Here is a 25,784-nt window from a genome sequence, read left to right as displayed (position 1 = left end):
CAGATACTGGTGGAGCCACAGAGGTCGATGCAGAAGGCGTAGCAGCTTTTTTGGGCTCCTTCTTGACGGACGTGGTGGTGGATTGCAAGATAGAGGCCCAGTTGGTGGATGACGTGGAGGAGTCCGCGGTGGAGGACAGCAGGGCAGGCTCCGAGGACGCAGGCCTGATGTTTGTGACCACGGAGGAGTTGCTGTTGTGGTCGACGATCCTGATGTCGTTGGTGTGGATGGCAATCAAGTCGTGGGCGTTGAGCTGGGCCCACAGCAGATTGCTGGCGTGACTCCCGGAGGCCGATTGCAGCGATTTTGCCCGGGAGAAGTCCTCTTGGGTGGTATTAATGAAAAATGGATATGAAATAAAAGGCTCTATAGGTGTATGATCATTATTTTCGATGGAGGGAGGTGAGGGCGACGCAGAACGCGGTTCGTCAGCGACATGGGGTTCATTAGGTGATTCGTTGGTCTCGTTATTATTAGTAAGGTTGTCATGCGTGGGTTCTGTGCTTCGTACTGGCTCGTCCAGCTCGGGAGTATGGTCCTTTTCTGGCACGAAATTGGCCGCCAACTTGGGGTTGTACCGCTTGTAGTTCTTGGGTCGGTACGTGGGGCTGAACGGAACCGGTTGCGGCACCATGTACGGCTGGTTGCCGTAGTACATGTCCTGGTATACTGGCATGTACATCTGTGGGTATACCATCTGGTTAACCATCACCGGGAACTGGGGCGTGGCTGCTGCGTACTGCATGTACATCTGCTGCTGCTGCTGTTGCTGCTGCTGCTGAGGCGTGAGTTGTGAATGCTGGGGATGGTACTGGTGGTGGGGATGCTGCTGGTAGGCGAAATATGGCGGTTGGCCCGGCGAAAAGCTGGCCGCGTCTCCACGAAACCGGTTGGGACCACTGTTAGACGACGATGACGATGAAGTAGACATGAATAGCGTTCTAATTGGACATGAAGTGACTGATTCTGGCGCTTGGCGGCAAGCACTGGATACACACTGGGAGGGGGTGTTTTTGCGGCGGGAAAGGGGGTGCCAACAATGAACAAGATCACGGGGACGGGAGAGGGCCGTTGATGGGTGAAGGTGATCTAACGTTGCCGGATGCTAACGTTACGGATGTCTATGGTTGGCGGATTTGCTGTGGTGGAAATTTTTCTCATGGGACGGACGCTGGTGCGCACACGACCGGATGGGACTGGGAGGTTTGGGCAGGTGGTGGGAGGCGGTGGAGAGAAGGTGGAGGAGGTTGATGGGGGAGGGAGGAACGGGCCAGCTGCCACGTTCTGGCCCGAGTGGTGACGCCGGGAGGCAGGGCATATAGTGATTACGTAAGCTTCAGTGGCGGCAGCCACTGTGCAGGAGTGCCTTCTGTTGGGCCCGGAGCAGAACATTTTACGAGTGTGGGAGGTTATCTTGTGGTGTATCCAGAGAAGGCTACCTGGAAGGTGAGAGGGTACTTTTATGAATTATGTAGTAAAATTAGGGTATACGATAATTGTAAGAGGATAATTCAAAGGCGTAGTTTCCCTGGCTAATATATTTCGTGTGTCCTTTTCAGAGTCAATTGCCAGTGCATTTTTCATGAATCACAGAATATAGTTCAATCGAGAGAGGACTAGAAATTACGCTTTACTCCCAGGATTCACAACTCGGCCAAAGGGTATTTTTGATGTAAAGAATATAATTCAATTGATAAAAGGCTAGTAATTGTTACTTGATATTCACGAATGGTGTAACTTCCTGGCTTGATACATTCAATGTGACTCCTTCAGAGAGCAATTGCCAATGCATTTTTATCAATTGAATCTTGTAACTAAATTCGATGAAGGACTATCATTTGTAGTATACTCTTGCTCTCGAAGGGTGTTGAAGTTACTTTTAATTTCATTAATGAGGCTGCTTCAGTCCAAAGAATGAATTTTCCTGTAAATATAGGATTATTGTAACTACACTCTACAAGGCGTCTGTAGAAGAACGATATCTGAGAAATACCTGACATGAAATTTCATTCTTAAATTTCTCTTGTGTATTTCATTTTCCCTGGCTTGATATCTTCCATGAGGCTACCACATAATGCAATTGATAAACAGAAGTAAAAAAAATCTTTGACAATGGAATTCTGCAAATCGAGTGTTAAAGGTCTGAGTGCAACTCTATTCTGCAAAGGTATTTATTCGGCTTGACACTATCAATTAGTTTCCTTAGGAGTGCACAGCTGAAGAGTATTTTAACCTCCCAAATTTCACTCTGTAAATCGATCCATAAAACGCTTAATGCAACTATTATCTCAAATAGCTCTTATCCATTGCAGAAACCCTCAAATCATCTTCTGGGCTCAACTGCTTTGACATCGTAAATAAAACTAAGATAGGCATTTTTTGCATCATCAAGAATTTCAAGCAATCTGCATATTTTCAAGAATCCTTAGTCAACAAATTTTGAGCTTTGTCTATTTGCTGCTTTTTTTGCAAATCTCTCTTCTTTCATCATTCACAGCGATTTTGAGGCGATAATGTGTTAAAGCTGAATAATTATAGCGGTATTGACCTCCAGCTGTACGATGCGCAAAGATTATAGATACATCAAGCACACTGCAGTTCCAACGTATTCCAATTATTGATTAACGTACTCTACAAAGGTAGAAGTACTATACCAAATGTAAATATCTATCACGGCCCCTGGAGCTTTAAAAAAGACCAGAATGGCCGTAGTTGAATGAATAATTATTCAATTGAACAGAATGAATAAGTAAAAACACATAGTTTGGAGTTATGAATGTTTCCTCGAGTTTCTAGATTAGAATGACTCTAAGAGTGTGTAGTAAGGATGTTCAACTGTTTCTTTTCCTTCCAGGTAGAATTTAATTTAGTTCTACTTCTTTTTGCAATATCTCCAATTCCGACTAAATTCAGCAGTTGTATGCTATCTTAGACCTGAGCTACAAGGGAATAACAACAGCAACCATAAGTTATTATGCTTTTCTTTGAAGTCACGCCAATATTGTAAATCTGATCTAATATATGTATTAGTCATGCACGATTATTTATTAGAAGCTATTAAAGTAAATCATTAGGAAAATATAGGATAGTTTGATAGATCAACACCTATTTTTTACCAAATTTACAGGTTCACTGACTATCAATTTTTCTACAAGAATCTTATCCTGCTATACTTGAAATGTGTACTCAATTGACTTCAAGTATTCACATTTAGGATTACTCAAAGGGTGTGCTGGCGTACCGGACCCCAGGCACAATACACCGGTTATAGGTCACTATAAGGACCGCCAAAATATGAGCACAGAGTGGTGTAGCTTCTCCAATGCTCGAGGCCTGCTGAATTTTAGCCACCACATCGTTCGAAACAAATAGATGGTCATTCCCACCAAAGTTGTGTTCGCTCTCTAGATACCTGCTCTCGTCCACTTCATCCACATCCTGGGAGAAATCTGACGGATGGATGCCTGTGGTTATGTCATTAGCTGCAAAGTTCTCTGTGGGCTCGACGGATCGCTCTTTTTCGGAATTTCTGGGAACCACATAGCCTGTGTAGTACTCATCGCAGCCGCAAAACCACTTTCTCATGTCCACCAAGCGTCTTCCAGGACGCTGGTCAGAATTTTCTCCCTTGAAGGTGGCGAATACGGGTGCCGTTGTCCAGCCAAACGTATTGGCAAACGAGTCTATCACCTCATTGTTCTCGGGATGCTCCCTGCCCAGCCCGTATATAACTAGAAGCTCGAGCAGCAGAAATAGTTCGAGAGCCCTTGTATAGGTCTCACCGTACGCGAGTGTGAGTAGCACGCTTTTCTGTTCGTCTGGCCTGGCCAGGGACTCCAGGAAGAGTCCAGAGAGGAGAGACGGGAGGATGTACAACGGTCCCTTTTCCTCAAAAAGCAACAGAAGTTGGTCATCTGTATCTGTTTGTATCACACGCGTGTCGTTGGCGGGACTTTGAGGATTGGGGGACATCGGGTACGACTCCGTGTGGAGATCAAACTGGTGCAGTGGGAAGCTGAAGTTGATATTGGGTCGTGAGTAGGTCAATTTCTCTCGCGGTGCTGGCTCCCACCGGTAGCGAGACTGGCTCTCGCTAGCACTCGCACCTTTAGCCCATTCTTTGAGTGTTCCCGCACCATTCCTCGCTATTCTCATCCTACTCGTACCTTCGCTGCCACTAATCTCGCAGTCCCCTCCGCCAGCCCTCGCTAGTTTTCCGTGCCGCACCATATCGCTGGATCCATCCCACTAACAACAAACACCACCACCATGTCCTGGATCTCGTCCCTCCCCCCAGATCTCCAATCAAAGGTCCAAGCCTTGGTAGCTACTCACCCCGCCAGCTTGGATGTCTTACAGGGCCTCTGGGAGTACAAGGAGCAAAGAAAACGCAAAAAAAACATCGATGATCACCCTGGCCCAGTGCCAGATGCTGCCAAAACGTCCACTTCCGCCCCCTCCAGCGCTGCTGGAGCTGGAACCCCTGCCAAGTCGGCTGCTGGAGCCACAATAATCAAGCTTTCGGCACCAGTGGAGCCTTCCACTGTCATTTTCTCTCTCTCGCAAATGTCATTCCAGTCTCCTCTCAGAAAGAGAATGGACTTGACGTTCCACTTGGTGGAACTGGAGGGCCAGGCAGTTCCTGTGTTGTCTGTGGTCAACAAGCTGGTTGCAGAGCTTTCAATAGTCAACCTCGACCGTGCTATACGATTGTGTGTGCTAGTTCCCATCTTAGGTAACTCCAACACCTCCAAAAAGAACATTGTGTGCCTCAGCGTGTGGATCCACGGCCACAAGGACCCCATAGTATGCCAGCTCAACCTCGATCAGATCAAAAAGCAAATGGTTCAAGAAGGAAAGCTTCCTGAGAGCGTGCTTGATCAGCCAGACGAGGCGTCAGGCCTGCTGATTTCGTCGATCCACGAGCGCATCATCGACTACTTCCAACGTCAGTTCCGCTTATGCGGAATCAACCTCATCAACTACTTGCCATGCTCCACGTTGTTCAAGAACGAGGTGCTTTTGCACACCGACACCGCCATTTCGTTGCGATTGAACCTCCAGGGCCAGAAGCAGGGAGGCGGCCAGTTTGTGATGGTGGAAGCTCACAAGGGACTGAAGGACGGCTCGCTCTTGTTTCTCAGCGAAAACGACTTCCATGGTACCTACATAATTTTCGGTTTCAAAAAGCCCATTTTGGTTTACGAAATCGCCAACATCGTCAGCACTTCCTACAGCAGCATCACCAGGTTGACTTTCAGCTTGCTTCTCACCGTGGTGAAAAACGGGGTCGAAACGTCGGTGGAGTTTGGCATGATTGACCAGGAGTATTTCCAAGTGATCGACGACTTTATCAAAGCTCAGAGCATCAACGACAACTCCTACGACGATAGCCTTAAGGAGAAAACTAATTTGAAGAAGGAAAAGGAAGACAAGGACGAGAATCTCGCTCAGGTTGTCGCTGGCGGAGATGCAGATGCTGACGAGGACGAAGAGGACGACGATTATGAGGGAGGTGACGACAGCGACGCGGGAGAAGACTCTGACAGTGACGCGGAAAGTGGAGAGAGTGGAGACAGTGCAGACGAGAGCGATCCTGATAGCGCAGATGAGGGTGAGCAAGCATCAGAAGACGAAGAAGAAGAAGGGGAGGAGGAGGACGATGGGGTTTTCCACAAGAGCAAGGAGGAATAGCTGGAAAGATTAAAGAGAATGAGCTTTAGTGATCCCTTGGTTGGGGATGTTTTAAAGCCACTCGAATAAGACAACGATACTACGTAGCTGGAGGAATTTGCACAGTTCTTGGGCCAAATTCCACCAAAAGATCAGTGCATTATCCCCCTCAAGTGTATTGTGGACATTCTAGATTCGAACTAGTGGAGTGATCGGCTGATCTTCTGACTTCTGGACCCGTTTAGTCCGTCCTACGCAACCCAAGAAACACCCATACTTCTACAAAACTACCCAAAAACTACAAGAAACTCAATTAGGTGCTTTGGAGGCTATCCAAACCTTCACGAGCTTGCGCTTGCTAATCCATGTAATATTATTCGTGTATATAGGATAAATAGATGAGAGGACGACACCACATCCTCGTGTGTCGTAAACAGCCCTGGAGTCTGTCTCTGGTGTCTGCTGCTGGGTCATCCCGGCTCTGCCTGCGTTACCTGTCCGTTGGATCCATTGAACCGTGCTGTGCTCACTTGTAACTAGCACCAAATTTGTCCAATAACGAGAAGAATCTGCCTCTCTTGTCGGCAGTCCATCTGTGGTCTGGCTCGTCCTCGAACTCGTGGAAAGCAGCCTTCTTGGCTCTTTGCTCACGCAATATCGTCAATCTTCTTTCCAACAACTTTCTGTTATTTTCAACGTAGTGGTCTCCCACAAGATACCCTCCAACAAACACTCCTGTAGATAAAACATAGCCAGGAAGTCTGTCCCAAGATCTGGGGTAGGTCTTTCCCACGAGGAGAACTTGCAATCTTCTGGAGAGAAGACCAAGAGCGGAGCTGAACAAGAGGCCGGCGGCGGTAGGCATTTTGGGTGGTGGAGGGAAGTATTGGTTTGATTTTTATTGGGCGAAAAATTTGAGAGGATTGTCACGTGACTGGTGATAGTGGGAGGGTTTGGTGAAGTATGGGGTGGGTGGGTTGGGTGTGGTGTAGAGAGAGGGGTATGGAGTAGAGGGGGAGATAGTGCTGGGGATTGATCGTAGCAGTCGACTGGTTGGAGAAAGTGTACGGAAAAGACGACAATTGGGCACTTGCGCAGGGAGTTGAAGAAAGCTTTACGGCTAACTATAAAAAAATCCGTACTTGTGGAGACGGAAGAATGTTTACTGCAGTTAAGAATGCGTAATTTGTTCCCTAATACTTGTTGTCACGGGTGTATTCTCTTACAATGGTCTTCTGTTATAATTTCACCAGTGGGTATTTGTTGGTTCCTGTATATAAACCAATGGCCATGGTCGATAGAGGAAACATTCTTTTCAGCTCAGGATTCGAGTCCAAGCTATCTACTGGGCAAATGTGTTCCTCTGAGTAGCTTACAATGATCTTATCTGAAAATTTCACTTTTGATAATTATCCTATTTTTTTCACGAATTGAACAAATTTCAAAAAATTAAAGATATCACCGTTTAATTAATACAACCAAGCAATATCCCATCAACCTCCACAATTTATTTCTATCAAATGCAGGATAGCTTAGGCCTATAGGTTATCATATTTTCTGAGTTTAGGAAGTAAACGAGTCTGAATAGCCTCTAAATAGTCTACACCACGACTATATTTGCTATTCTGAGCAATGTTCCTATTTTGTATTTACGCAAGCTAGAATAAAGATATGAGCTGGCAGAAAAGCATGTATGCTTTAAGAAAGCTAGGACTTTGTAGAAAAGCTATGTATATATCAACAAATTCATGCCTATAACCATTATAGCTAGATACCTCGTAGCCGCACCCACGTGATAATTTTCCCTGCAGAAACCGGGTTGCTCTCGAGTCTCTAACTTCTCCGGGACAACATTCACGTGATTACACGACTTCCGACCACCCGGGTCAGTCAACGAACCTCGGTGAAACATTTCCAATATTAGCCGAAATAGCTTGAAACTCAGATTCAGTATTAATTGGGATTTCAACTACTTGCATCTCCGATTTCTGCACTTAAAGTGTTCAGTTTAGGAAATAAAAACTGAATGTAAACTTGGTGGTTTCCAAGCACGTGATAAACTTTGTACTATAGTCGTTATATCCTCGCGCGCCCCAACCGCTCTCGCTAGCGCTTGCAGGTGCTCCCTACTGCTACTGCCCCGGCCCCGCTAGCGCTCGCACCTTGCCGCCCCAACCTCGCTATCACTGGCTATCGCTCGCTATCTCTCGCACGCCTACCGCCACACCCTACCAGCCCCTACAACAGCCACCATTGTCACCAATTAGTGTCCACCACCACCACTATCATGCTGATCAACTTCTTCAAGGGACACCCCACCAGGCCGCTTCTCCCCACCAAGCAAATTGCTGCCGCCTACCAGCGCGTGTTGCTCGACTCAGACTACTTGTCGTACGACAACGACCCCTTGAACCAGCACCCCTTGACCTACGGAACCGATCCTGGAAACTTCGACGTCAGAACCGCCATTGCCAGCTGGAACAACCGCGTCTTCAACACCGACAAGTCCAGCGCCCAAAACATCAATCTCACGGGAGGCGCTTCCTATGGGATTGCCAACATCTTAGCGTCCACCACATCCCCTGAAGTGACCAGACGGGCGTTTGTGGTCAGTCCCACTTACTTTCTCATCAACAGCACCTTCGTGGACGTGGGACTTGGCGACAAGCTCACGGCTGTGAGAGAGACCCCTGGCGCCCACTACGAAATCGACTTGCAACACTTGGAGCAGCAGTTGGAGCGCTACAGCCAGGGCCTCGAGCTGGGCGCTGGCGAGATCAACATAGTCAGCGACCCTCTCCGTCCCGCACGCAAGTTGTACAGGTTCGTGATCTATCTCGTGCCTACGTTCTCCAATCCTGGAGGGTTGACGTACTCGGTGGCGACTCGCCAGCGCTTGCTCGAGTTGGCGCGCCGCTACGACATGTTGATCATCAGCGACGACGTCTACGAGTTGTTGGACTACTCTGGCGCGTCCCACCCACTCCCACGCTTCAACTATCTCGACATCGCCACCTTGCCTGCCCACAAGACGTTCGGGAACACTATCTCCAATGCTACTTTCTCCAAGATCATTGCGCCTGGTTTGCGCGTGGGGTGGCAGGAGACTGCCACTCCGTTGTTGGTGGAGCAGTTGGCAGTCACGGGTGCCAACAAGTCGGGCGGTACTCCTGGCCAGTTAGCATCGTTGGTGGTCAAGGACTTGCTCGACACAGGCGCTTTGGACACCATTGTGCGCGACTTCAACAAGGTGTACCAGGCCAGAGGTAAGAAAATTCTCCAGAGCTTGGCCCAGCACTTGCCACAGTCCACGGTGGTGTACGGAGGCAAGGGTGGCTACTTTTTGTGGGTGGAAATCCAGGGAGGAAGTGACTTTGACCACTCGCGCGTGGTCAAGCTCTTGCAAGAGAAACACGGGGTTGTTTTGGCGGGAGGCGAGCACTTCGAGGTGGTTGGCGATATCCAGAACTGGGGAAAGAACTCAGTGAGACTCTCGCTCAGCTACTTGACGGAAGACGAGATCGAGAAGGGTATCAAGACGTGGGGGGAGGTGTTGAAGCAGGAGCACCCTGAGCTTTATGTTTGATAGTCCATAGAGGTCCATAGAGGTCCATAGACAATAGAAGAGTAGAGGATCAGTGTGAGTTGAGAGTGATACTAACGCTAGTCAGAGATTCAGAGTGATACTAATGCTATTAAGAGATTGTGAGTAGTATTAAGGCTAGCCAGAGACTCAGAGTAGAACTATATGTGATAACACTTGACTGATAATTAAAAAAACTAATGAATAAATCTTAAGGCGGATTGAGGGGCCCAAGATTGGGAGAAATTGCGAGTAGTAAGTGATTAATCTTTCACTGATAATATTATACAATAATCCAAATACCCTCTGGCTTACGGATTGAGAGCACCACTATTAATTTGTGTTTGATGAATAAAAATTAGAGAATTACTTTTCAGGCGGAAGGAAGTGGACCAGTAAGGCATAGAGAATCAGTGTAACGACTTAGAGTCATTCGGGCCAGTAAACTTCTGGTGCTCAACTGTTCACTAAGATATTGAGAGCATTAATATTAAGTGCCAGACAAAGTACTGGGCAAATTGAGAGGACCAGTTCAGGAAGTGAGGTTAGGTAGAGATCGAGAGAATCAGACAAATGGTAGAGTAAGCGTTGTATTAGCGAGTCCAGGGCATGATGGGCTACTAGTCCTCAGGCAGTGACTGAGAGGATCGTACCATGCATGGGGAGAACCAATACTGGCAGCTTCAATACTACGAGCCTGTCAGTGAGAGACCAACTACGTCAGGAAGTGAGTGCACCACTACGTGGCTAGGGGAGGGCACTACGTAGTGAGAGACCAACACTACTTAGGACTCTGCACAGCTGGAATCACTATCCAGGAGGTCTCTGGAGATGAGATACCAGACACTTGTCTTTAGGATATTACTCCATCGTCTATTGTTAGTATGTTCGTTGATAGATATCTTGCTCAGCGTAGATCTTGGTGTAAACTTTTTCTAATCTCATTGGAGTCGATTACAGTTTTGTCATCAGTATGCAAGGGTATTATCGTGGCACTTACAATTTGTGTTGTTCACGGTGAAAAATCTGAATGGGGACCACCGCCTTTTTATATTCCCAGCGCGGGTTACCCGGATCTGGACCAGGGTTTTGCAGCCTACACCCCAGAAGCCACCCGCTGTTGAAACGCTATTGATCTTCTAAGGGGTTATGTTAGTAGTAATTACTCCTGGGACGCAGTTAGGACTATGGGCTATTGGCAGTTGTATTCACGCAAGTTAGTTTCATAATTGCTAATACAGCTACCAGGTATCTGACACATGTTTGACTAGGTTTTATGTCTATTCGCTTGACAGTTTTCAAATGCAACCACCAGAAGTTAAATTGTCTTCGCTCACATGAAATATGCATAAATAGGGTGTTTTATACTTCAATGCCTGTTTGACAGATTTCTGCATACAACGGCAAGAGCAATGGGGCTAACCGTTGCTTTACTGTAGAACAACATGGTATACTGAAAAAGGGGCAATGGACCTCTTTTCTGTTCCCTAAATTGTTTAATAAACTCGAAACATAAATTTTGATTGTGCATGCTCAGTTGGATCCCCAAAAATGGTGATATGAAAATAGTTTAGTTGATACGGATTCGAAGAAATCGAGACTTTCTGAGGGCGACAGGCCAATTCGTGCAGTCTACTCTATTATTACGATTGACTGAGCGATGCTCGGGGTAAGGGTTTATTTGACACCTTCCGTCCATACTGGAGACCATGATCTAATGGCCTGGAAATAACAGCAACAGCACACACAGAACAGAGTATGGGCTGATACAGGGTAGGATTTGTTCGCATCCTTAAAGGGAGTGTTTAGTATCATTTATTCAATAAATTTGTTTTGGAATAGATATGTTAATGGTCGGCTAGAACTCATTAAATTATATTAATTTCCATCATTAAGTACATTTATAGTTGATGACCTGCTGACCAAACTAGCAGAGGTGACTTATAGTCGGGGCATGGAAAGTTTTAGGAATAACTCGTAGTGGACCATATTTCTCGAAGTTAAAACTAGCGAAGGACTTTGCTGGTGATCTCCAACTTTCCAAATATTCTTTAGTCGTTCTTGAGCAATAATGGATTGAGCTCAATTTACCACTAGCTTGAGCTGAACCCGAATTCTAATAAATTATTCGATTTTTGGAATTGTTTTCACATCCAATTCATCCGTTGAGCACTTCCAATGAGATTGCTCATCATTATTTCAGCTGATAGTGACGTTCAATTCAAACAATACTTCTGGCTTTCTTGCGTGCCAACTTCACCTTATCGGCAGTCCTGTCAACCTCGTCGTTGAATTGGTCCAATAATTCATTCTGCTCCCCAACCTCCTGGTTGATGGCCTCTCCAATCTGTCGCTGCCGTTGTATTATCTTGCGAAGCTGCTCTATTTCCTGGTCCTGTTTCTGATGGACCTGGACCTGTTGTTGCAATAGCTCCTTGTTGTTGAGGCCCAAGGTTTCTGCGGTTTCTTGCGGTTTTCCAAACACTCTTCGAGCCTGTGGAGGGCCCAGAACCAATGCTTCACGCTGAACGGCTTCCAAGCTATCAATTAAGCCGTTTAAAAGGTTTTTGACCTCGGACAACTGGCTCTGTCGTCTTCCATGTTCATGCTTGGATATGTTAAGCCTGTTTAAGGAATTGACGAGGTTCACAAGACATGGCTGGTACACCTTGTTGAACTTCTCTCTCAATTTGATCTTTTCTGCCAACGAAGGAGCGGAATTCTGGTCGTTAATCTCCGATTTGAGGATCCTCACGATCTCCAACCAGTTGTTCTCGTCTATGGCGTCGCTTTGGATGAACAAATCCGCCTCCTTTGTGCTTCCACCTTGCTTGGATTTGAAGAGGCTCGGGGAAAACTCGAAGTTGGGTGGTATCTGCAAGAATCTATGCACTAATGGGAGGTTTTGAACTGACGAATCCTTGATGACTGAGTTGAGGAACTTGGCAAGATGCACTTTTCTTTCCTGGACGATGGAGTCGGTATTATTATTGAACCAGTTGATTCGCTTCGAGGGTAACGGGTACGGAAACTCCTTGACGTCTATTCCGAGCTCGTGGCAAATGCCATTCACGAGCTCCTCGAACTCGGAGTATCTTCTCTTGACGACCAAGGAACGAAGGGGAAGTTTGACAGCGATGTCGTAATAGACGGCTCCGGAGCCGGACGAGGCGGAGGGTATGGCGATGAACTCCAGCATCGTGCATTGGCTGGGACGGTGAAGAGATGTATGGGTGGAAATGGTGGTTCTCGTCTGTGGGGTCACATGTCATGTCACGTGACATGCTGGCGATAAGACGCAGAAGACCACTGACCGGAATTGGCGTGGCACGTGCAGTGACCGGAGTTGCGTGAAGATGCCCCAGTTATCATTGCTACAGGCGTGCATGGTGAAACGGCAGAAACATCACAGTTATTTGGGAGAAGCATCCTTACTGATTGGAAGTCCCGTTTACTGATTGGAACCAGATTACTAGTTGAATCCCATTTACTAGTTAAGTTCCATTTGCTAGTTAAGTTCCATTTACTCGTTGGAACCAGATTACTAGTTCAATCCCATTTGCTAGTTCAATCCCATTTGCTAGTTCAATCCCATTTGCTAGTTCAATCCCAGTTCTTTGTAATACCCATTCACTGCTTCTATTACTTCCAGCAATTGGAATTAAAGAGAGCCTACTGATTGAAAATACCCAGAATACTCCACCAGTCACCTTTCAGTAATTGACCTCAACTGGAGTACCAATCAGAGTCAAGAGTCTCTATTCCACCCTCCATTCATTGCTAATATCCCCATCAGTTTCTCGATTTTGACCACTCAGGCATCACAACCACCAAGCATCAACCATGGCGTATGACTCAGTAGCAGAAGAACCCGTCGAGTCCTCGTCAAAGGGCCCCAAGTCCATCTCATCCAACAAGTCAGTGAAGTCAGTGGAGCCCCAGCAGCTTTCCAACCCTCCACACTCTCCGGCGTCTGATCTTGAAGACACTCCCCTTCTCCAGAACTCCGGCTCCCAGTTCCTTGACCCAGATGACCCCAGGGTTTCTCCATTGAACCTCTACAAAGTAAGACTCCTCAAGACAGGAGTGGTGAGTCTCAGCATCATTAATCTAGTTCTCTTTCTTGGGTTTTTGTTCAGCGATTTCATCAGTATTCCTGGGCTCAACAACCCAGGAAAGTCATTCTTGGAAATGGACCTTGCCTTGATTTCTATCCTCACCAATCTTTTGACCATCTGGAAATTTGATATTTCCCTGTACTACGAAAGGATCTTGGGGTACGTCAGCAGTGTGTTGACTCTTATTACCTTCGTGGTGGTTTTCTCGGTGCAAACAATAAGAGAAAGACTTGCTCTTCTTGGTGCTTTCATGCTCTTGTGGACTGGTTTGAACATTTTTGTCAACTCGTTGGTGGATTTGGGAGTTGAGAAGGGAAGACATTATCAGGAAATCAGGTTCACTGGAAGAATCGAAAAAAGAAGATCGGTTTACGAACTCTTCATAATGTTCTCCAAGACTTTGGTCAAGCTATTCTTGTTGTGGATCATATGGAATGTAAGCTTGACCTTATGGCTCGAAACATTTGACACACACGAAAAGCCATGGGGAAAAATGATTGGTGTCAACGAAGATCAGTTTAAGGTGCATTTGGCATGTTTTGGAAATGTGTATGATAGTAGCGAAGATGAAAAGCAGCCAATTTTATTGGTTGAAGGAGGTCAGAGGACTTCAGCAGAAGAAACTCAAGAGTGGATTGAGGAGTTGTTCCACTTGAAAAAGATCCACAGGTATTGTGTTTGGGACAGACCAGGATACGGATGGTCTGAAAGTTCCCCTTCACCTGTCTCTATCAATATCATCACTGAATACCTTATTGAGGCATTGAACAAAGAAGGAATTGAGGGCCCATTCAGTTTAGTGGGTTACGATATTGGCGGGTTATACGCAAGGATGTTCGCATCCAAAAAACCAGGAAAGATACACTCGATCTTGTTTGTTGACAGTTGGCACGAAGACTTGCTTAAAATCAGACCCTTCAGTGGTCCTAACCGTAAAAACGAAGACAAGAAAGTATTCAAAAATATCATCGAATTCATGGATACGTGGACAGGAATCAAGTTATGGTTCAAGGGAGTTATCTCGCCATTGGGGTTGGTTCAAAATTTCCACTGGTTCTTCCATCCCAAAAGGTACTCATCCAAGAGTCGTATATTTGGAAGAGACATGAAGTATCAATCTAGATACATTAGAGCCAGACTTCAGGAACAAGTGACTGCGTCTATCTTGTCATACAACGAAATCAAAAATATCGATATCCACAATTTACCAGTAAGTGTGATATCGTCCGACTTCATGATCAAGAACTCCTTGAACTGGGGCAAATGGCAGAGAGAAATCTCGAAGTTGAGTGAGAACACCATTGAATGGGTGATTGCCGATAACAGCGACCACAAGATCTGGAACAACCCCAAGGGAAGGGAACAGTTGCAGCAGTTATTGTTGAGATTGGTGAGCGAGAAGAGCAACTACTAGGATATATTTAGGATGAGATAAAATGTATGGTATTTGACCACTCTGGGAGTAGATCAATTGTAGAACTAGTTTGAAGGCCGAGACCAGCTGTACAAGCTAATTGCGATCAATGTGCTTGACAAGTCAGTCAAGGGTTTTGGTTAGAAAGTTCGGCCAAGCGAGAGAAATGGACAATGGGAATTTTCACAGTCATGGACTAGCTACGAATAGCGCTATATCTCGTGATAATTGGCCACTTCGCTTCGAAATATTTCAATGCCTGACTACAATTCCTAATTTACAAGTCAACACGAGGAGGAATGATAAGATCTGGTATAGAAATTCCAACTAGAGCCACCTCTATTTGATTGGTGTGCAGCAACACCCACTGAATTCAACTCAGTATATATGTGGCAGTAGTGTCTCTGTAGTAAAATAGACACTGTGGGAAAACATCCTATCACCGGTTGGATCTTCACCAGGACTGTTTTTACGTATGAGCCTTCGCTGACTCGACGTTTGATCCCATTACTTGCTTCGCCTTCAATGCGTTTTGCTGAATGCTTGGCTAGTACTACTTATCCCACTGGGTCTGCTATTTCTTCCACCCCACTGGGTCTGCTATTTCTTCCACCCCACTGGGTCTGCTATTTCTTCCACCCCACTGGGTCTACTGATCCACTGTCTACTCGAATCAGAATAACCACAACTATGGGGTGTTGAACACGCCCCCTCCATTGGTCCTGGCATCAAATCCTATCTTGGGCCACTTTGCGCCGATTTATATCCGGTAGGCTCTCTTGAAGTTCTTGGTGCTCTACTGGATTTTGACATTTATCATTTATGTTGAAGTGCAACTGCCCAAACAGGAACACCAAAACCCCATCGGGCTTTGCTGCATGCACCGTTCAATGCACTCGTATCTGCGATGGACTTAGCCGTTTCGCGTACGATGCAGATGAAATTGATCGACAAATCGGACATGGCCGGAAGACCAGAGAGAAGAGATAACAGCAAAGGAACGAAGTGGAGACACGGAAGTGGAGGCAAAAGAAAGCGCAGCCACAGAAGCGAAGACAGCAGGACAAAGTGTGAGGCCATGAAAGTGCTGTGTCCAAATTGTAGGCTTCTTCCAGTTGGTAGTAGTCTCCTGAGTGTTTCGCGTGCGTATGTCAAATTACCGCATTGATCTCGCGACACCACCTAGCGAGAGGTCCGCGCCGAGTGTTGCGACGTTAGGGGGAGCTGTCATGGGGCCAGCGAGCGCGGTAGCGAGTCACGCAGGGGTGCCACACGGAGAGTGACGGTACCACTCCGTGCTTCACGTAGCAGCAGTAGCAATAGGACAGGCCACTACTACGTAGCAGCAGCAGTGGTGGCAGTAGCGGCAGTAGCCTCGTAGTACCAGTAGTACCAGTAGTACCAGCTCGCAGTACCACCGCTCCCCACCGTCCCTAAGCCAGCCCTCGTCTACCCAAACGGACCGCGCACGACCCGCCTGTTTTGAGGCCCAACGCTCCTCCAGAATCCCCACCACTCCTTCTGCTCCACCACCCGGGCCCCCCTCTGTTAGACCCCCTGCTGTGTCTCCTGCTACTTCCTCCAGCACCACGGAACACTCAGCCTCGAAATCCCGCCGTTCTACGCTCCCTACACGCTCGAACACCCCCACAAGACATCCACCCTCTGCATTACCCCCACCACCCAGGCTGCCACTGCCCCCAACGCCTGGCAATCCACCCCTAGACCGTCCCACCATCGCCACCAGGCCTCCATCGCATCATGCAAGAAAGCTCGTCCAGAGACGTGGCCAAACCACCCACGTCTGCTACCTATAAGAACTCCCACAAGACAGCCACGCCTCCTCCATCCAGCATCCCTCCCTCGCCTGCTGCTGCTCCCATCCCGACCCCAGCACCTGCCAGAAACAACTCCATCAATACCTTGAGCAGGAGCATGCTGCAGAACTTGGGTCCTTCCAGCTCCAACCCTCACAGTCACAGCTCGCCTCCCACGTCCACACCCACGGGAACAAGCCCAGCCCAGCCTCCTCCTCCTATTGGTGGCAGGAGGTCGTCGTTTGGGCTCAATTTCTTGAGCAACTTCAACGCCATGCGCTCCAACCACCAACCTGCGTCGCCCCCCACGGATAATACCCACTCGTTCATGTCCAACAGCCCAACCATCGCCAACTTGAACAACTACGCGATGTCCACCACGCTCCACGACGAGGCCGTGGCTAATGCACAGAGCTCCACCACCAACAGCGACTCCGACAACCTCCAGCTCGTGCACAACGAAAGCTTGACGGATCTCAACAACACCACCCACATCGGAGCCACTAATGATAACGACAACGACGCCTCCACCACAAACATAGTTCCTGCCGCATCCAAGTCCGAACCCGAAACCGATCTCTTGGAATCGGAAGAGGACAGGAACGGCATGGACAAGGACGGGTTTTTCTCGGTCAGATTAACCCCGTTGATCGACCACTCGTCCTCGGCCTCGGGGCTCTACTTCTCGCCTGTTATCCGCAAAATCAAGCCCGAGGCTAACATATCCATCGGACGGTACACCGAGAAGAATAAGGCAGCTGCCCATGCGCCACAAGGCTCGTCTGCGCCCATCGTGTTCAAGAGCAAAGTTGTGTCGAGATCGCATGCATTGTTCCAGTGCAATGAGGACGGCCAGTGGTTTCTCAAGGATTGCAAGTCGTCTTCAGGGACATTTTTGAACCACATACGATTATCACCAGCATCACAAGAATCCAGCCTCATGCCGTTAGTGGACGGTGACATCGTGCAGTTGGGCATGGACTACCGAGGAGGCGCCGAGGAGGTGTATAGATGTGTGAAAATGAGATGTGAGTTCAACAAGAGCTGGCAAAGAAAGGTCAACCAATTCAACCTCGAAATCCACAAGAAGTTGAAGAACTTACAGATCAACACAGAAGAACCCTCGGGTGCCAAACAGGTCACCAACCCCATCACAGGGTCCACTGGATCCATGGAAGACCTTGCGGAATGTGCCATCTGCTTGAACAAAATCGAACCGTGTCAGGCCCTTTTCATCAGCCCCTGTTCTCATGCCTGGCATTACAAGTGCATCAGGCCAATCATCATCAAAAGCTATCCCCAGTTCTACTGTCCAAACTGTCGTACCATGTGTGACTTGGAAACCGACCTTGACGAAGATGAATAAGATGCAACTACAAACAGCCCGCTTTTTCTGGTAATGGGCTGGGTATGTATAATAGGAATAGATGAGAGCAAGAACGAGATGTAGGTTTGCTCTTGAAAATAGTTGATTACATTGTTAATTTGGGGCCCTTCATGCATATGCAATCAATAATCATCGTGGTACTTTGATTTGAGTATGCCGGGTTATCCGAGCAATGATCTTGGATCTGTAATCTGAATTGATTACAGGGTTGAATTTGGGATTGTCTGTGAAAAGATCTATGATAATCTTAATATTTTGTGCTGAGGTTTCATGGAAAGATCTTAGATAATCTTTAACATTATTTAACATTATCAATTACGACATCGGATTAAAGTGTGGGCATTGTGCCAAAAGATGTTGGATGGTTATATCCAAATCTGAGATCTGTTCGACGTGTGATGCCTTGCGCCAAATATCTTAGATACTCTTATCAATTATGCCCATGCCATCTTCAACATGTAGATTCATAATGACAGTGGCATTTCCTTCCAATAACAACACATTGTTAATGTGCTCTTAAGTTATATATAATATTCACCTAAAAATTCTTATCATAAAGACATCTGTTTATATGATCGGTGAATTCATCTTATATAATATTATCCAATCTCCTACACTTTGATTCATTTGTACCGAATATTCTAGACAATCTATCCATTTTGGGGATCGTGCCAAATGTTATTTAAGTTTTTTATTCATTTATTAATTGAACAAAACCCTTATTGCTATTAATATGCATTGTATATAAAACAGATGTTGATGATTTTGTCGTCTGGAAAATCCTATTATGACTGTTCATTCCATCTGTCATCTTTTTATGCCGCTGTTTGGGTTCATCTTAGATAATCTTCCAATCTTCTACCCTCTTACTATACTTGCCATCGATCTCTACATCTTCTTGCACACTCGTACATTAATCTATAACCCTTTTCCTTTGCCTTCCTGGCACCTGATTAATTCCACGAAATAGGCGTGCTTCTATTTTCCGACGATGTGGTCGAACTGGTCGAGGTCGAGTCCACGTATTCGTCGTAATCCTTAACCATGACCTGATTGCTTCCCTGATTAGGGTGATGCATCACTTCTACTTGCACCATGGCATTTGAATGGTTTTCTTGCATGGCTTCAAAGTGGAACCCCGGAACCTCGTAGTTGAGTATGCCTCCTACGCCCACAGGGGCCCTGAACTCGTGTCTGTCGAAGTTTTCTGGGGTGAGGATTTCGTCGAAGCTGACACCGAACGGCTTGTTTGGGTGCATGGAGGGCATGCAAAACGCCTTTGTGATCTGGGTGAACGGGGACCCCTGGGCCAGTTCGTCCAGCGAGGGAGGCTGGTCGTGGTGGTTTTGGAGGTTTTGGAGGTTTTGGGCACTCTGCCCATTTTGGAGGTTTTGGGTATTCTGCCCATTTTGGAAGTTTTGGGCACTCTGCCCATTCTGCACGTTTTGGTGTCCATTAGCCTGGCTTTGGTGTCCATTTGCCTGACTTTGCTGTCCATTATCATTTTGCCCATGTTGCCCATCGGGCGACTCGTCGCTCTCCTCCACCTCGGAAATGTACCCTGTCCGGGGCACCTGCAAGCTGGTGGCCCTGGAGTTGGCCACTATGAAGTGCTTGATTTTCTCGTACTCTCCCGTCGGCAATGTCACGTCGTTTTTGAGCTTCGAAATGAGCGTGTAGATCTTGTTGAGGTGTTGGAAGCCTACATGCGACGGATTCAACTCGTTTTTGAACCCAATGATGCTGATGGAGTCGATGAGGCCCTCGGCCATGCCGATCAACTTGATACACACGCCCGGGCCGTTGGACTCGAACGCAAAGAGCGGGAGGTCTTTGGTGTCGTGCAAAAACTGCTCGGCTATGAGAATGGGGAGAATTGGCTGCAAACTCTCGTCCACGTTGGTGTTGCCAAGCACCAACAAGTCGTTCTTTTTGGTGATGTCCCAGGTGAGCGACTTCATCCAGTACTTGCTCAACAAGATGTTGAGCTTCTGGACGTCGGGGATCTCCGTCAAGATCTTGATGTAGCTCAACTGGTGCTGGACGCTGATAATCCAGTTGGCGGAACACCAGCCAGGGGTGGGGGCGCCGCCGGTCAAGAGAGGGGCGCTGGTGCCGCCGCTGGCGGTGTCTGCGGCGCCGACCTTCATGGCGATGATGCGGTCAAAAAACGACTTGTCGGGGATGGAAAACACCCGCACAAGCTGGGTGAAGCCCGTGAGCAAGCACGGGTACTCCTCGTCCTCGAGCAGCGGGTAGGGGATGGACGGCTCGAGGATGATGGGCAAGTCGTCCTCGATGCTCATGAACCGCTCGGTCACCAAGAGGAGGAAGTAGATCTTGCGCAAGCGGTGGGTTTCTGCAGGCAGCTTCCTGTGGTACATGCCTTCGCTGTGCATGCCCAACACCTGCGCCATGGTGATGGCCTCGCGCAAGTACATGATGGCGGACGCCAGACACCCTTTGACGTTGACGTGGTACACGTAGAGGAAGAACGAGGTGAGCAAGCTCTCGGGCGACGGGTGGTGGCGGTAGTTGTAGAAGTTGCGTGCACGCACGGCCTCGTCCACCAAGTAGGGGAGGTCGAGGTCTGGCGGTAGCGAGATGAGCGCGTTGCTGGTGGTGATGAAGGTGGCGTGGATGGCGATGGCTGCAGACAACGCACACGCCAACGAGTACGCCTGGATGTTGTCGGTGGTGTCGAAGCTGGCGACCGCTGCAGACGCGCTGGACGCTGTCACCAACCGCAGGATCAACTGGGCCACGCTTACCACCGGCCACACCCCGTAGTACCACGTCTGGTAGATCTGTAAGCATGCGAGAAGCTTGTCCATGGGAAGCGTGGGCACGAAGGTGCGCCTGGTGGTGGAGAGCGTTCCGCTGCTGGGGTCGTCCAGGGCGTTGCGGTAGATGGCCTCCCTGGTCTCCTGGCGGAGTCTGGCGCCTCCCGACCGTTTGCGCTGACGCTTGTTGGTGCACGGGAGCGAGAGCTTGACGCAGCGTGAGCATGGTGTCAACTGGTCACATTTGACCTTGCGGAGCAGGCATGCGTCACAGGGGTGGGTGTACTTGGGTCTGGTCTTGGGTCGTTTTGCTGGTTGTGTGGATGACGGCGTGCTGGGGGTGTCGTCGGTGGGGAGGGACGACCCGGGGGTGGCCTGGGGGTCGGAGTCTCGGGATCCAAGATACGAGGGTGTGAGAAGCATGGCCATGTTGGTGAGCGAGGGCGACGTGGATATCGACATGGTGGCTTGTCGCTGCCCAGGAACTGGAGGGTTGGAGTGAATGGTTGTGATGATGCTCACTGTCTGTCGGAGCGCGGGCGCTCTGCGAAGGATCTACATATGAGTCGTAGTTCCTGTGGGGAGCTCGCATGCAGGGGAGGCCTGCGGCGCATACGGCGCTCGGGCCTCCGGTTGTTGGGCTCGCCAGCGGCAGCCTGGCAGCACGATGGCTGCAGTGTGTCAGCGCAGGCTGCAGTGGTACTGGGGGGGACGATGTGTCAGGAAAACCTGGCTCGAGGAGGCGGGGTGGTGGGACACCTGCCAGGAAGCCACCCCGTTTACGAGGGGTGCGCATCGATCGGGTCCGATTTTCCCCATTCGAATTAGTGGAGAATCGGCGAATTCTTGACTCCAGCCACCTGTGGGTCTTAACACCAACATGCAGGCTGGGCGCTGACACACAGCTGGAGGTCAGTGGTTGTGGTTTCACCGTACTTTATACCTTCTTTCTCCAACTTGGCAGGTAGTTACACCACCACTCTGCCTCTGCCACACCGTCTGCTGCGCTGCACTACTCTCTCTCTCTCTGCACATGCTCCGGATGCATTTACGATGCCACTTCATCCCTTCGCGCATGGTGCTAATTTGCGAGCCACGCAGCTGGTGGCTGCCACCGTAAAGCTATCTGACAAAACTCCCAATCATGACACTATGAGGCGGCCTCGAGCGCGATGCTTCTCCATTTCCAGCAATTCCTGCAATGTCAGCTATACGCCTGGGGCGTGCCTCCGCAGCATTCGGCGACGGAAATAATTACCAGTAGCATCCAAAAAAAAAGCCCGATGCGGGGGTCGAACCCGCAACCTTTTGATGTCCAACTTAAGAGTCAAACGCTCTACCGATTGAGCTAACCAGGCAAGAAAGAACAGCCCGATGCGGGGGTCGAACCCGCAACCTTTTGATACCTCAGAATAAGAGTCAAACGCTCTACCGATTGAGCTAACCAGGCTTTCTTGCCAACATAAAATTAGCGTAGGAACTCAGTTGTGTTGAGCTTATGTAAGCAGGGTCAGGGCTATATTTCTCAGTTTCGGCAACCACTCTCGCTAGTCCTAGCAAGCGGGTAAAAGAGTCCAAGGAACAGGTGCTTGTTCCTAGAAGTTGGTCCAGCATCTTTCCTCTATAGGTGCAGCACGATGGAAAGCCCCAGGCTACCAGACGAACTTCCTAGAATACTAAGATTAGTTGCTTCCCTGGAGCAGATCGATACTACCTCAAATTGGACAGGTTGATCAGGAGTATTTAAATGTTTTAGATACAGCGGCGAGTACAAGGGGAACCCGAGATCGTCCTCCAAACCACCAACCAAATGTATTTCCAGTCACTGCTATTAAATCAACTAAAGGCACCAATAAACTAATAAAAATCCTTCTCTACTACCAGGGATGTCAGAATCGAAAGCAGAATCAAAGCCTTCAGTGAAAGAGAAATGGAACAAAAATAACTGATGTATCAAGAATGAAGATGAACAATTAAAGAGTTAAGAGATTAGTTTGAGAAACACAAGAATACCCTGGAAAAGTTGGAAAACCCTATCAAGTGATTCAGGAAGTAATCTAGGGGCTCAATCTTGCACTTAATGGTCTGTTCTTAGCATTCCCCATAACTGAAGATCTATAACTATTGTACTACGGTTAAAGGAAGGAATTTCAACTCTAACATGATTTTCAACTACGGGGGTGTTCATTCCGCGCACCAAGTAGCCAAATGTATAAAACAGTTTGAACATAAACTCAGTGTTTTTTGGATTATAAACCAACAGTCATCTAGCGAGTAGATAATATTTCACTTCCCCTTAGTTCAGTAGCGAAAAAAATAGTGTATTCCGCATTCTAGATGTGGCAAATTAAGAGACCGGTTTCTCGTAAGTAGTAGTCACCCACAAAGCTGGATGAATAGTAAAGGCTTCCATACTGTACCTTCCTCTTAGCTAAGTCTCACGCCTATTAAGATCACTTACTCAAGAAGCTCCGTTCAATCAAATTTTTTACTAGTAAACATGTCCGAGTTAAGTTGAAGTATTCAATTCCTATCATTCTATCTCAAAGATTCCACCTCAAGCTACTCTTCAGGCTGCACCAAGACAATTCAAACAAACCTTTGAGTTAGTCTTAGGCGAAAAAAAGTAGCTATTAAGAATATGCACTATAGAAAAACGACAGGAGAATTACTTCAGCAAATCCCTCAGGATCCGGAAGAAAATGACTCTCATGAGTAAGGAACATCAATATCTGGGGTTTCAACCCTCTATTACTGACACCACAACTGATAGAGATATCACTTGATTATTTTATGCTACACCTAGAATCGTGGCGCTTCTCGGCGATTTCAAGAAGCTGCTGGTAATCAGAGCTGCTAGTTAATTGGGCAGTTTTGCACAAGATCTTAATTACCGGATGGGCGGTCTTTCATTTCTAAAACCTTGGAAATTATTTACTGACTAGATATACTACAATAAAGTTCGAAATAGCCATCTGAAGCATAATTACCAATGGAAATTCCATATCCATATAATGACCTTCATTCGGTAACTGTATCACATATGCATTTCAATGAAAAACCCAGCAACCTAATTGATTAGTATAGCTTCGAATAGAATCCCTCTCCCAAAAATTAAGTGCTTATATTCCTATTTGAGGCATTTAACTACATATGGTAGTGTTTCAAAAAGGTTTCTGATTAATATCTTCAATAGATCCTCCTTTGGAAAGGTGTAGGTTATTTTTAGTTTTGCATAATTACCGAATCAAAATAGTAAAAGCCAAACAATGCAGCCCTATTGAAGATAGTACAGTGTCGGGCAACGGGGTTAATCTAACACAGTTCCTCTGAACTGCTTCTTAGTACTTGAACGGGTAATTCTGATAACAATTTAGCGACGCGCTTAATTAGCCACGTGCACTGACATGCATATGAATCAATAATCAGTAAGATAAACGACTGGCACTCACAGCAAACCACCTAGCTGTAGAACACTTCATGGTAGCCATATCAAAGATCCTCAACAATGGGTTACTACTAGTACCCCAATCAGTTTATGAAAGCTTGGCTACGCCAGAACAGGCCTCTGTTGAGGGTTACAACATTATCAACTTCTTGGGAGGTTCTGCTCCATATAAACAGCGTACCGGATATGGAATATCGACAGAGATACCCAGAGAATGCAAGTTGCACCAAGTGCAGCTTTTCTCGAGGCATGGAGAGCGGTATCCATCGAAAGGTGATGGTGTTCAATTCGAAAAAATTATGGACCAATTCCATTTATACAAGCAACCGTTCCAAGGGGATTTGGCCTTCTTGAATGAATATAAATACTTTGTGGAAGACCCCGGTAATTATGAACAAGAAACAAGCACTACTAACTCGGCCGGAATTTTTGCCGGGACCACCGATGAGTTGAGACATGGAGCAGTATTCCGAACCAAGTATGGTGGATTGTTCGATACTGATAAGGTATTGCCTATCTTCACTACCAACTCAAGAAGATGCCATCAAACATCCGAATTCTTCGCTAGAGGTTTTCTAGGAGATGAGTATACAGGGGCCAAGGTGAAGTATGTCATCATCGACGAAGATGGTAAGATGGGAGCAAACTCATTGACCCCTAGGTATGGATGTCCCAACTTTAAGGATGATGTGAATAAGGACATGGTTTCAAAGTACGATAAGTCGTACTTGGATAATATCTTGGCTAGATGGGTGGCCCAAAACCCAGGATCCGATTTCACACCTCAATATGTGGGCTCATTATTTCTTTGGTGTGCATTTGAAATCAATGTTAAGGGACATTCCCCATTTTGCAATTTATTCACAAATGAAGAATATATAAGAGAGTCTTACCGGAATGACCTCGAAAATTATTATTCAATAGGACCAGGCAACGACTTTGCAAAGGTTGTAGGTTCTCCAATGTTAGAGTCAGTCCTCAAGATACTCAAGGATGAACATGCTGAAAACAAGATATGGCTTTCATTTACTCATGACACCGATTTAGAATTGTTGTTGACTTCCCTTGGACTTTTAAACGAGAAAGGAGATTTACCTATAGATGAAGTATTATTTCCAAATTCTAATAGTGCTGCAGAATTATTACCACAAGGAGCTAGAATATATATCGAAAAGTATGGTTGTGGGGAAGCCAACTATGTTCGCTTCATCATAAACGAAGCCGTTTTCCCAATTCCTAAATGCTCAGCTGGACCTGGATTCTCTTGTGAATTCAAAACATTTATCAGCATAATTGAGGAAAGACTAAAAGGCATAAATTACCATAATCAATGCGGCCTGGATTCAGAATCGCCCAGTGCACTAACGTTTTATTGGGATTACAATAAGGTTAACTACAATGCAACACTAATCAATCAATAATGAATTGTATATGGTATTGAGGCCTGGTGCTATCAAAATACATCAACCACGGATATTCGAGAAGTATCCTAAATAGAGTTTAAAACTAACTGGTAAATTTGAACTAAATTCCGGGCAACCCGTACATGCTCATCTCGCAT

At 47.1% G+C, this 25,784-nt stretch overlaps 10 protein-coding genes and 2 non-coding genes across 12 annotated transcripts; 5 read left to right on the top strand and 7 right to left on the bottom strand.

Moving 5' to 3' along the window:
* Positions 1-1,010: 1,010 nt before the first annotated feature.
* Positions 1,011-1,603, bottom strand: CANTADRAFT_236091 (uncharacterized protein). The gene has a single exon (XM_020206980.1). It carries the CDS (start codon positions 1,390-1,392, stop codon positions 1,090-1,092), a length of 303 nt encoding a protein of 100 aa, XP_020063994.1. The 5' UTR covers positions 1,393-1,603; the 3' UTR covers positions 1,011-1,089.
* Positions 1,604-3,030: 1,427 nt separating this feature from the next.
* Positions 3,031-4,570, bottom strand: CANTADRAFT_26009 (uncharacterized protein). Its single transcript, XM_020207621.1, has one exon. It carries the CDS (start codon positions 4,228-4,230, stop codon positions 3,217-3,219), a length of 1,014 nt encoding a protein of 337 aa, XP_020063993.1. The 5' UTR covers positions 4,231-4,570; the 3' UTR covers positions 3,031-3,216.
* On the top strand, positions 4,270-5,694 carry CANTADRAFT_6076 (uncharacterized protein; the record flags this gene model as incomplete). Its single annotated transcript, XM_020210818.1, has 1 exon — positions 4,270-5,694. One exon carries the CDS (start codon positions 4,270-4,272, stop codon positions 5,692-5,694), a length of 1,425 nt encoding a protein of 474 aa, XP_020063992.1.
* A 505-nt stretch (positions 5,695-6,199) lies between these two features.
* Positions 6,200-6,538, bottom strand: CANTADRAFT_51428 (uncharacterized protein; the record flags this gene model as incomplete). Its single annotated transcript, XM_020209939.1, has 1 exon — positions 6,200-6,538. One exon carries the CDS (start codon positions 6,536-6,538, stop codon positions 6,200-6,202), a length of 339 nt encoding a protein of 112 aa, XP_020063991.1.
* A 1,422-nt stretch (positions 6,539-7,960) lies between these two features.
* CANTADRAFT_6074 (2-aminoadipate transaminase) lies at positions 7,961-9,259 on the top strand (the record flags this gene model as incomplete). The annotated part of the gene is made up of 1 exon (XM_020210817.1): positions 7,961-9,259. The coding sequence occupies one exon, from the start codon at positions 7,961-7,963 to the stop codon at positions 9,257-9,259; it is 1,299 nt and encodes a 432-aa protein (XP_020063990.1).
* Positions 9,260-11,053: 1,794 nt separating this feature from the next.
* CANTADRAFT_26004 (uncharacterized protein) lies at positions 11,054-12,473 on the bottom strand. The gene has a single exon (XM_020207619.1). The coding sequence runs from the start codon at positions 12,453-12,455 to the stop codon at positions 11,478-11,480; it is 978 nt and encodes a 325-aa protein (XP_020063989.1). The 5' UTR covers positions 12,456-12,473; the 3' UTR covers positions 11,054-11,477.
* Positions 12,474-13,099: 626 nt separating this feature from the next.
* CANTADRAFT_21660 (uncharacterized protein) lies at positions 13,100-14,788 on the top strand (the record flags this gene model as incomplete). The annotated part of the gene is made up of 1 exon (XM_020206722.1): positions 13,100-14,788. The coding sequence occupies one exon, from the start codon at positions 13,100-13,102 to the stop codon at positions 14,786-14,788; it is 1,689 nt and encodes a 562-aa protein (XP_020063988.1).
* Positions 14,789-16,723: 1,935 nt separating this feature from the next.
* Positions 16,724-17,971, top strand: CANTADRAFT_51947 (ubiquitin-conjugating protein; the record flags this gene model as incomplete). The annotated part of the gene is made up of 3 exons (XM_020210015.1): positions 16,724-17,056; positions 17,165-17,732; positions 17,784-17,971. 3 exons carry the CDS (start codon positions 16,724-16,726, stop codon positions 17,969-17,971), a joined length of 1,089 nt encoding a protein of 362 aa, XP_020063987.1.
* A 744-nt stretch (positions 17,972-18,715) lies between these two features.
* On the bottom strand, positions 18,716-21,405 carry CANTADRAFT_26001 (Zn(II)2Cys6 transcription factor). The gene has a single exon (XM_020207618.1). It carries the CDS (start codon positions 21,235-21,237, stop codon positions 18,946-18,948), a length of 2,292 nt encoding a protein of 763 aa, XP_020063986.1. The 5' UTR covers positions 21,238-21,405; the 3' UTR covers positions 18,716-18,945.
* A 647-nt stretch (positions 21,406-22,052) lies between these two features.
* CANTADRAFT_t126 lies at positions 22,053-22,133 on the bottom strand. Its single transcript has one exon. It is a non-coding gene; the product is annotated as a tRNA-Lys (tRNA).
* A 10-nt stretch (positions 22,134-22,143) lies between these two features.
* On the bottom strand, positions 22,144-22,225 carry CANTADRAFT_t125. The gene has a single exon. It is a non-coding gene; the product is annotated as a tRNA-Lys (tRNA).
* Positions 22,226-24,230: 2,005 nt separating this feature from the next.
* Positions 24,231-25,758, top strand: CANTADRAFT_26000 (histidine phosphatase family protein). Its single transcript, XM_020207617.1, has one exon. It carries the CDS (start codon positions 24,256-24,258, stop codon positions 25,642-25,644), a length of 1,389 nt encoding a protein of 462 aa, XP_020063985.1. The 5' UTR covers positions 24,231-24,255; the 3' UTR covers positions 25,645-25,758.
* Positions 25,759-25,784: the final 26 nt, after the last annotated feature.

The sequence above is a fragment of the Suhomyces tanzawaensis genome (assembly GCF_001661415.1).
Source record: "Suhomyces tanzawaensis NRRL Y-17324 unplaced genomic scaffold CANTAscaffold_4, whole genome shotgun sequence".
Taxonomy (NCBI): Eukaryota; Fungi; Ascomycota; class Pichiomycetes; order Serinales; family Debaryomycetaceae; genus Suhomyces; species Suhomyces tanzawaensis.
Note: the sequence above shows the minus strand (reverse complement) of the source record. Positions and strands in the feature narration are given on the sequence as shown.

Coding starts and splice junctions, on each gene's coding strand:
- CANTADRAFT_26004 (XM_020207619.1), bottom strand. CDS start 12,455: ATGCTGGAGTTCATCGCCATACCCTCCGCCTCGTCCGGCTCCGGAGCC.
- CANTADRAFT_26009 (XM_020207621.1), bottom strand. CDS start 4,230: ATGGTGCGGCACGGAAAACTAGCGAGGGCTGGCGGAGGGGACTGCGAG.
- CANTADRAFT_26001 (XM_020207618.1), bottom strand. CDS start 21,237: ATGTCGATATCCACGTCGCCCTCGCTCACCAACATGGCCATGCTTCTC.
- CANTADRAFT_26000 (XM_020207617.1), top strand. CDS start 24,256: ATGGTAGCCATATCAAAGATCCTCAACAATGGGTTACTACTAGTACCC.
- CANTADRAFT_236091 (XM_020206980.1), bottom strand. CDS start 1,392: ATGTTCTGCTCCGGGCCCAACAGAAGGCACTCCTGCACAGTGGCTGCC.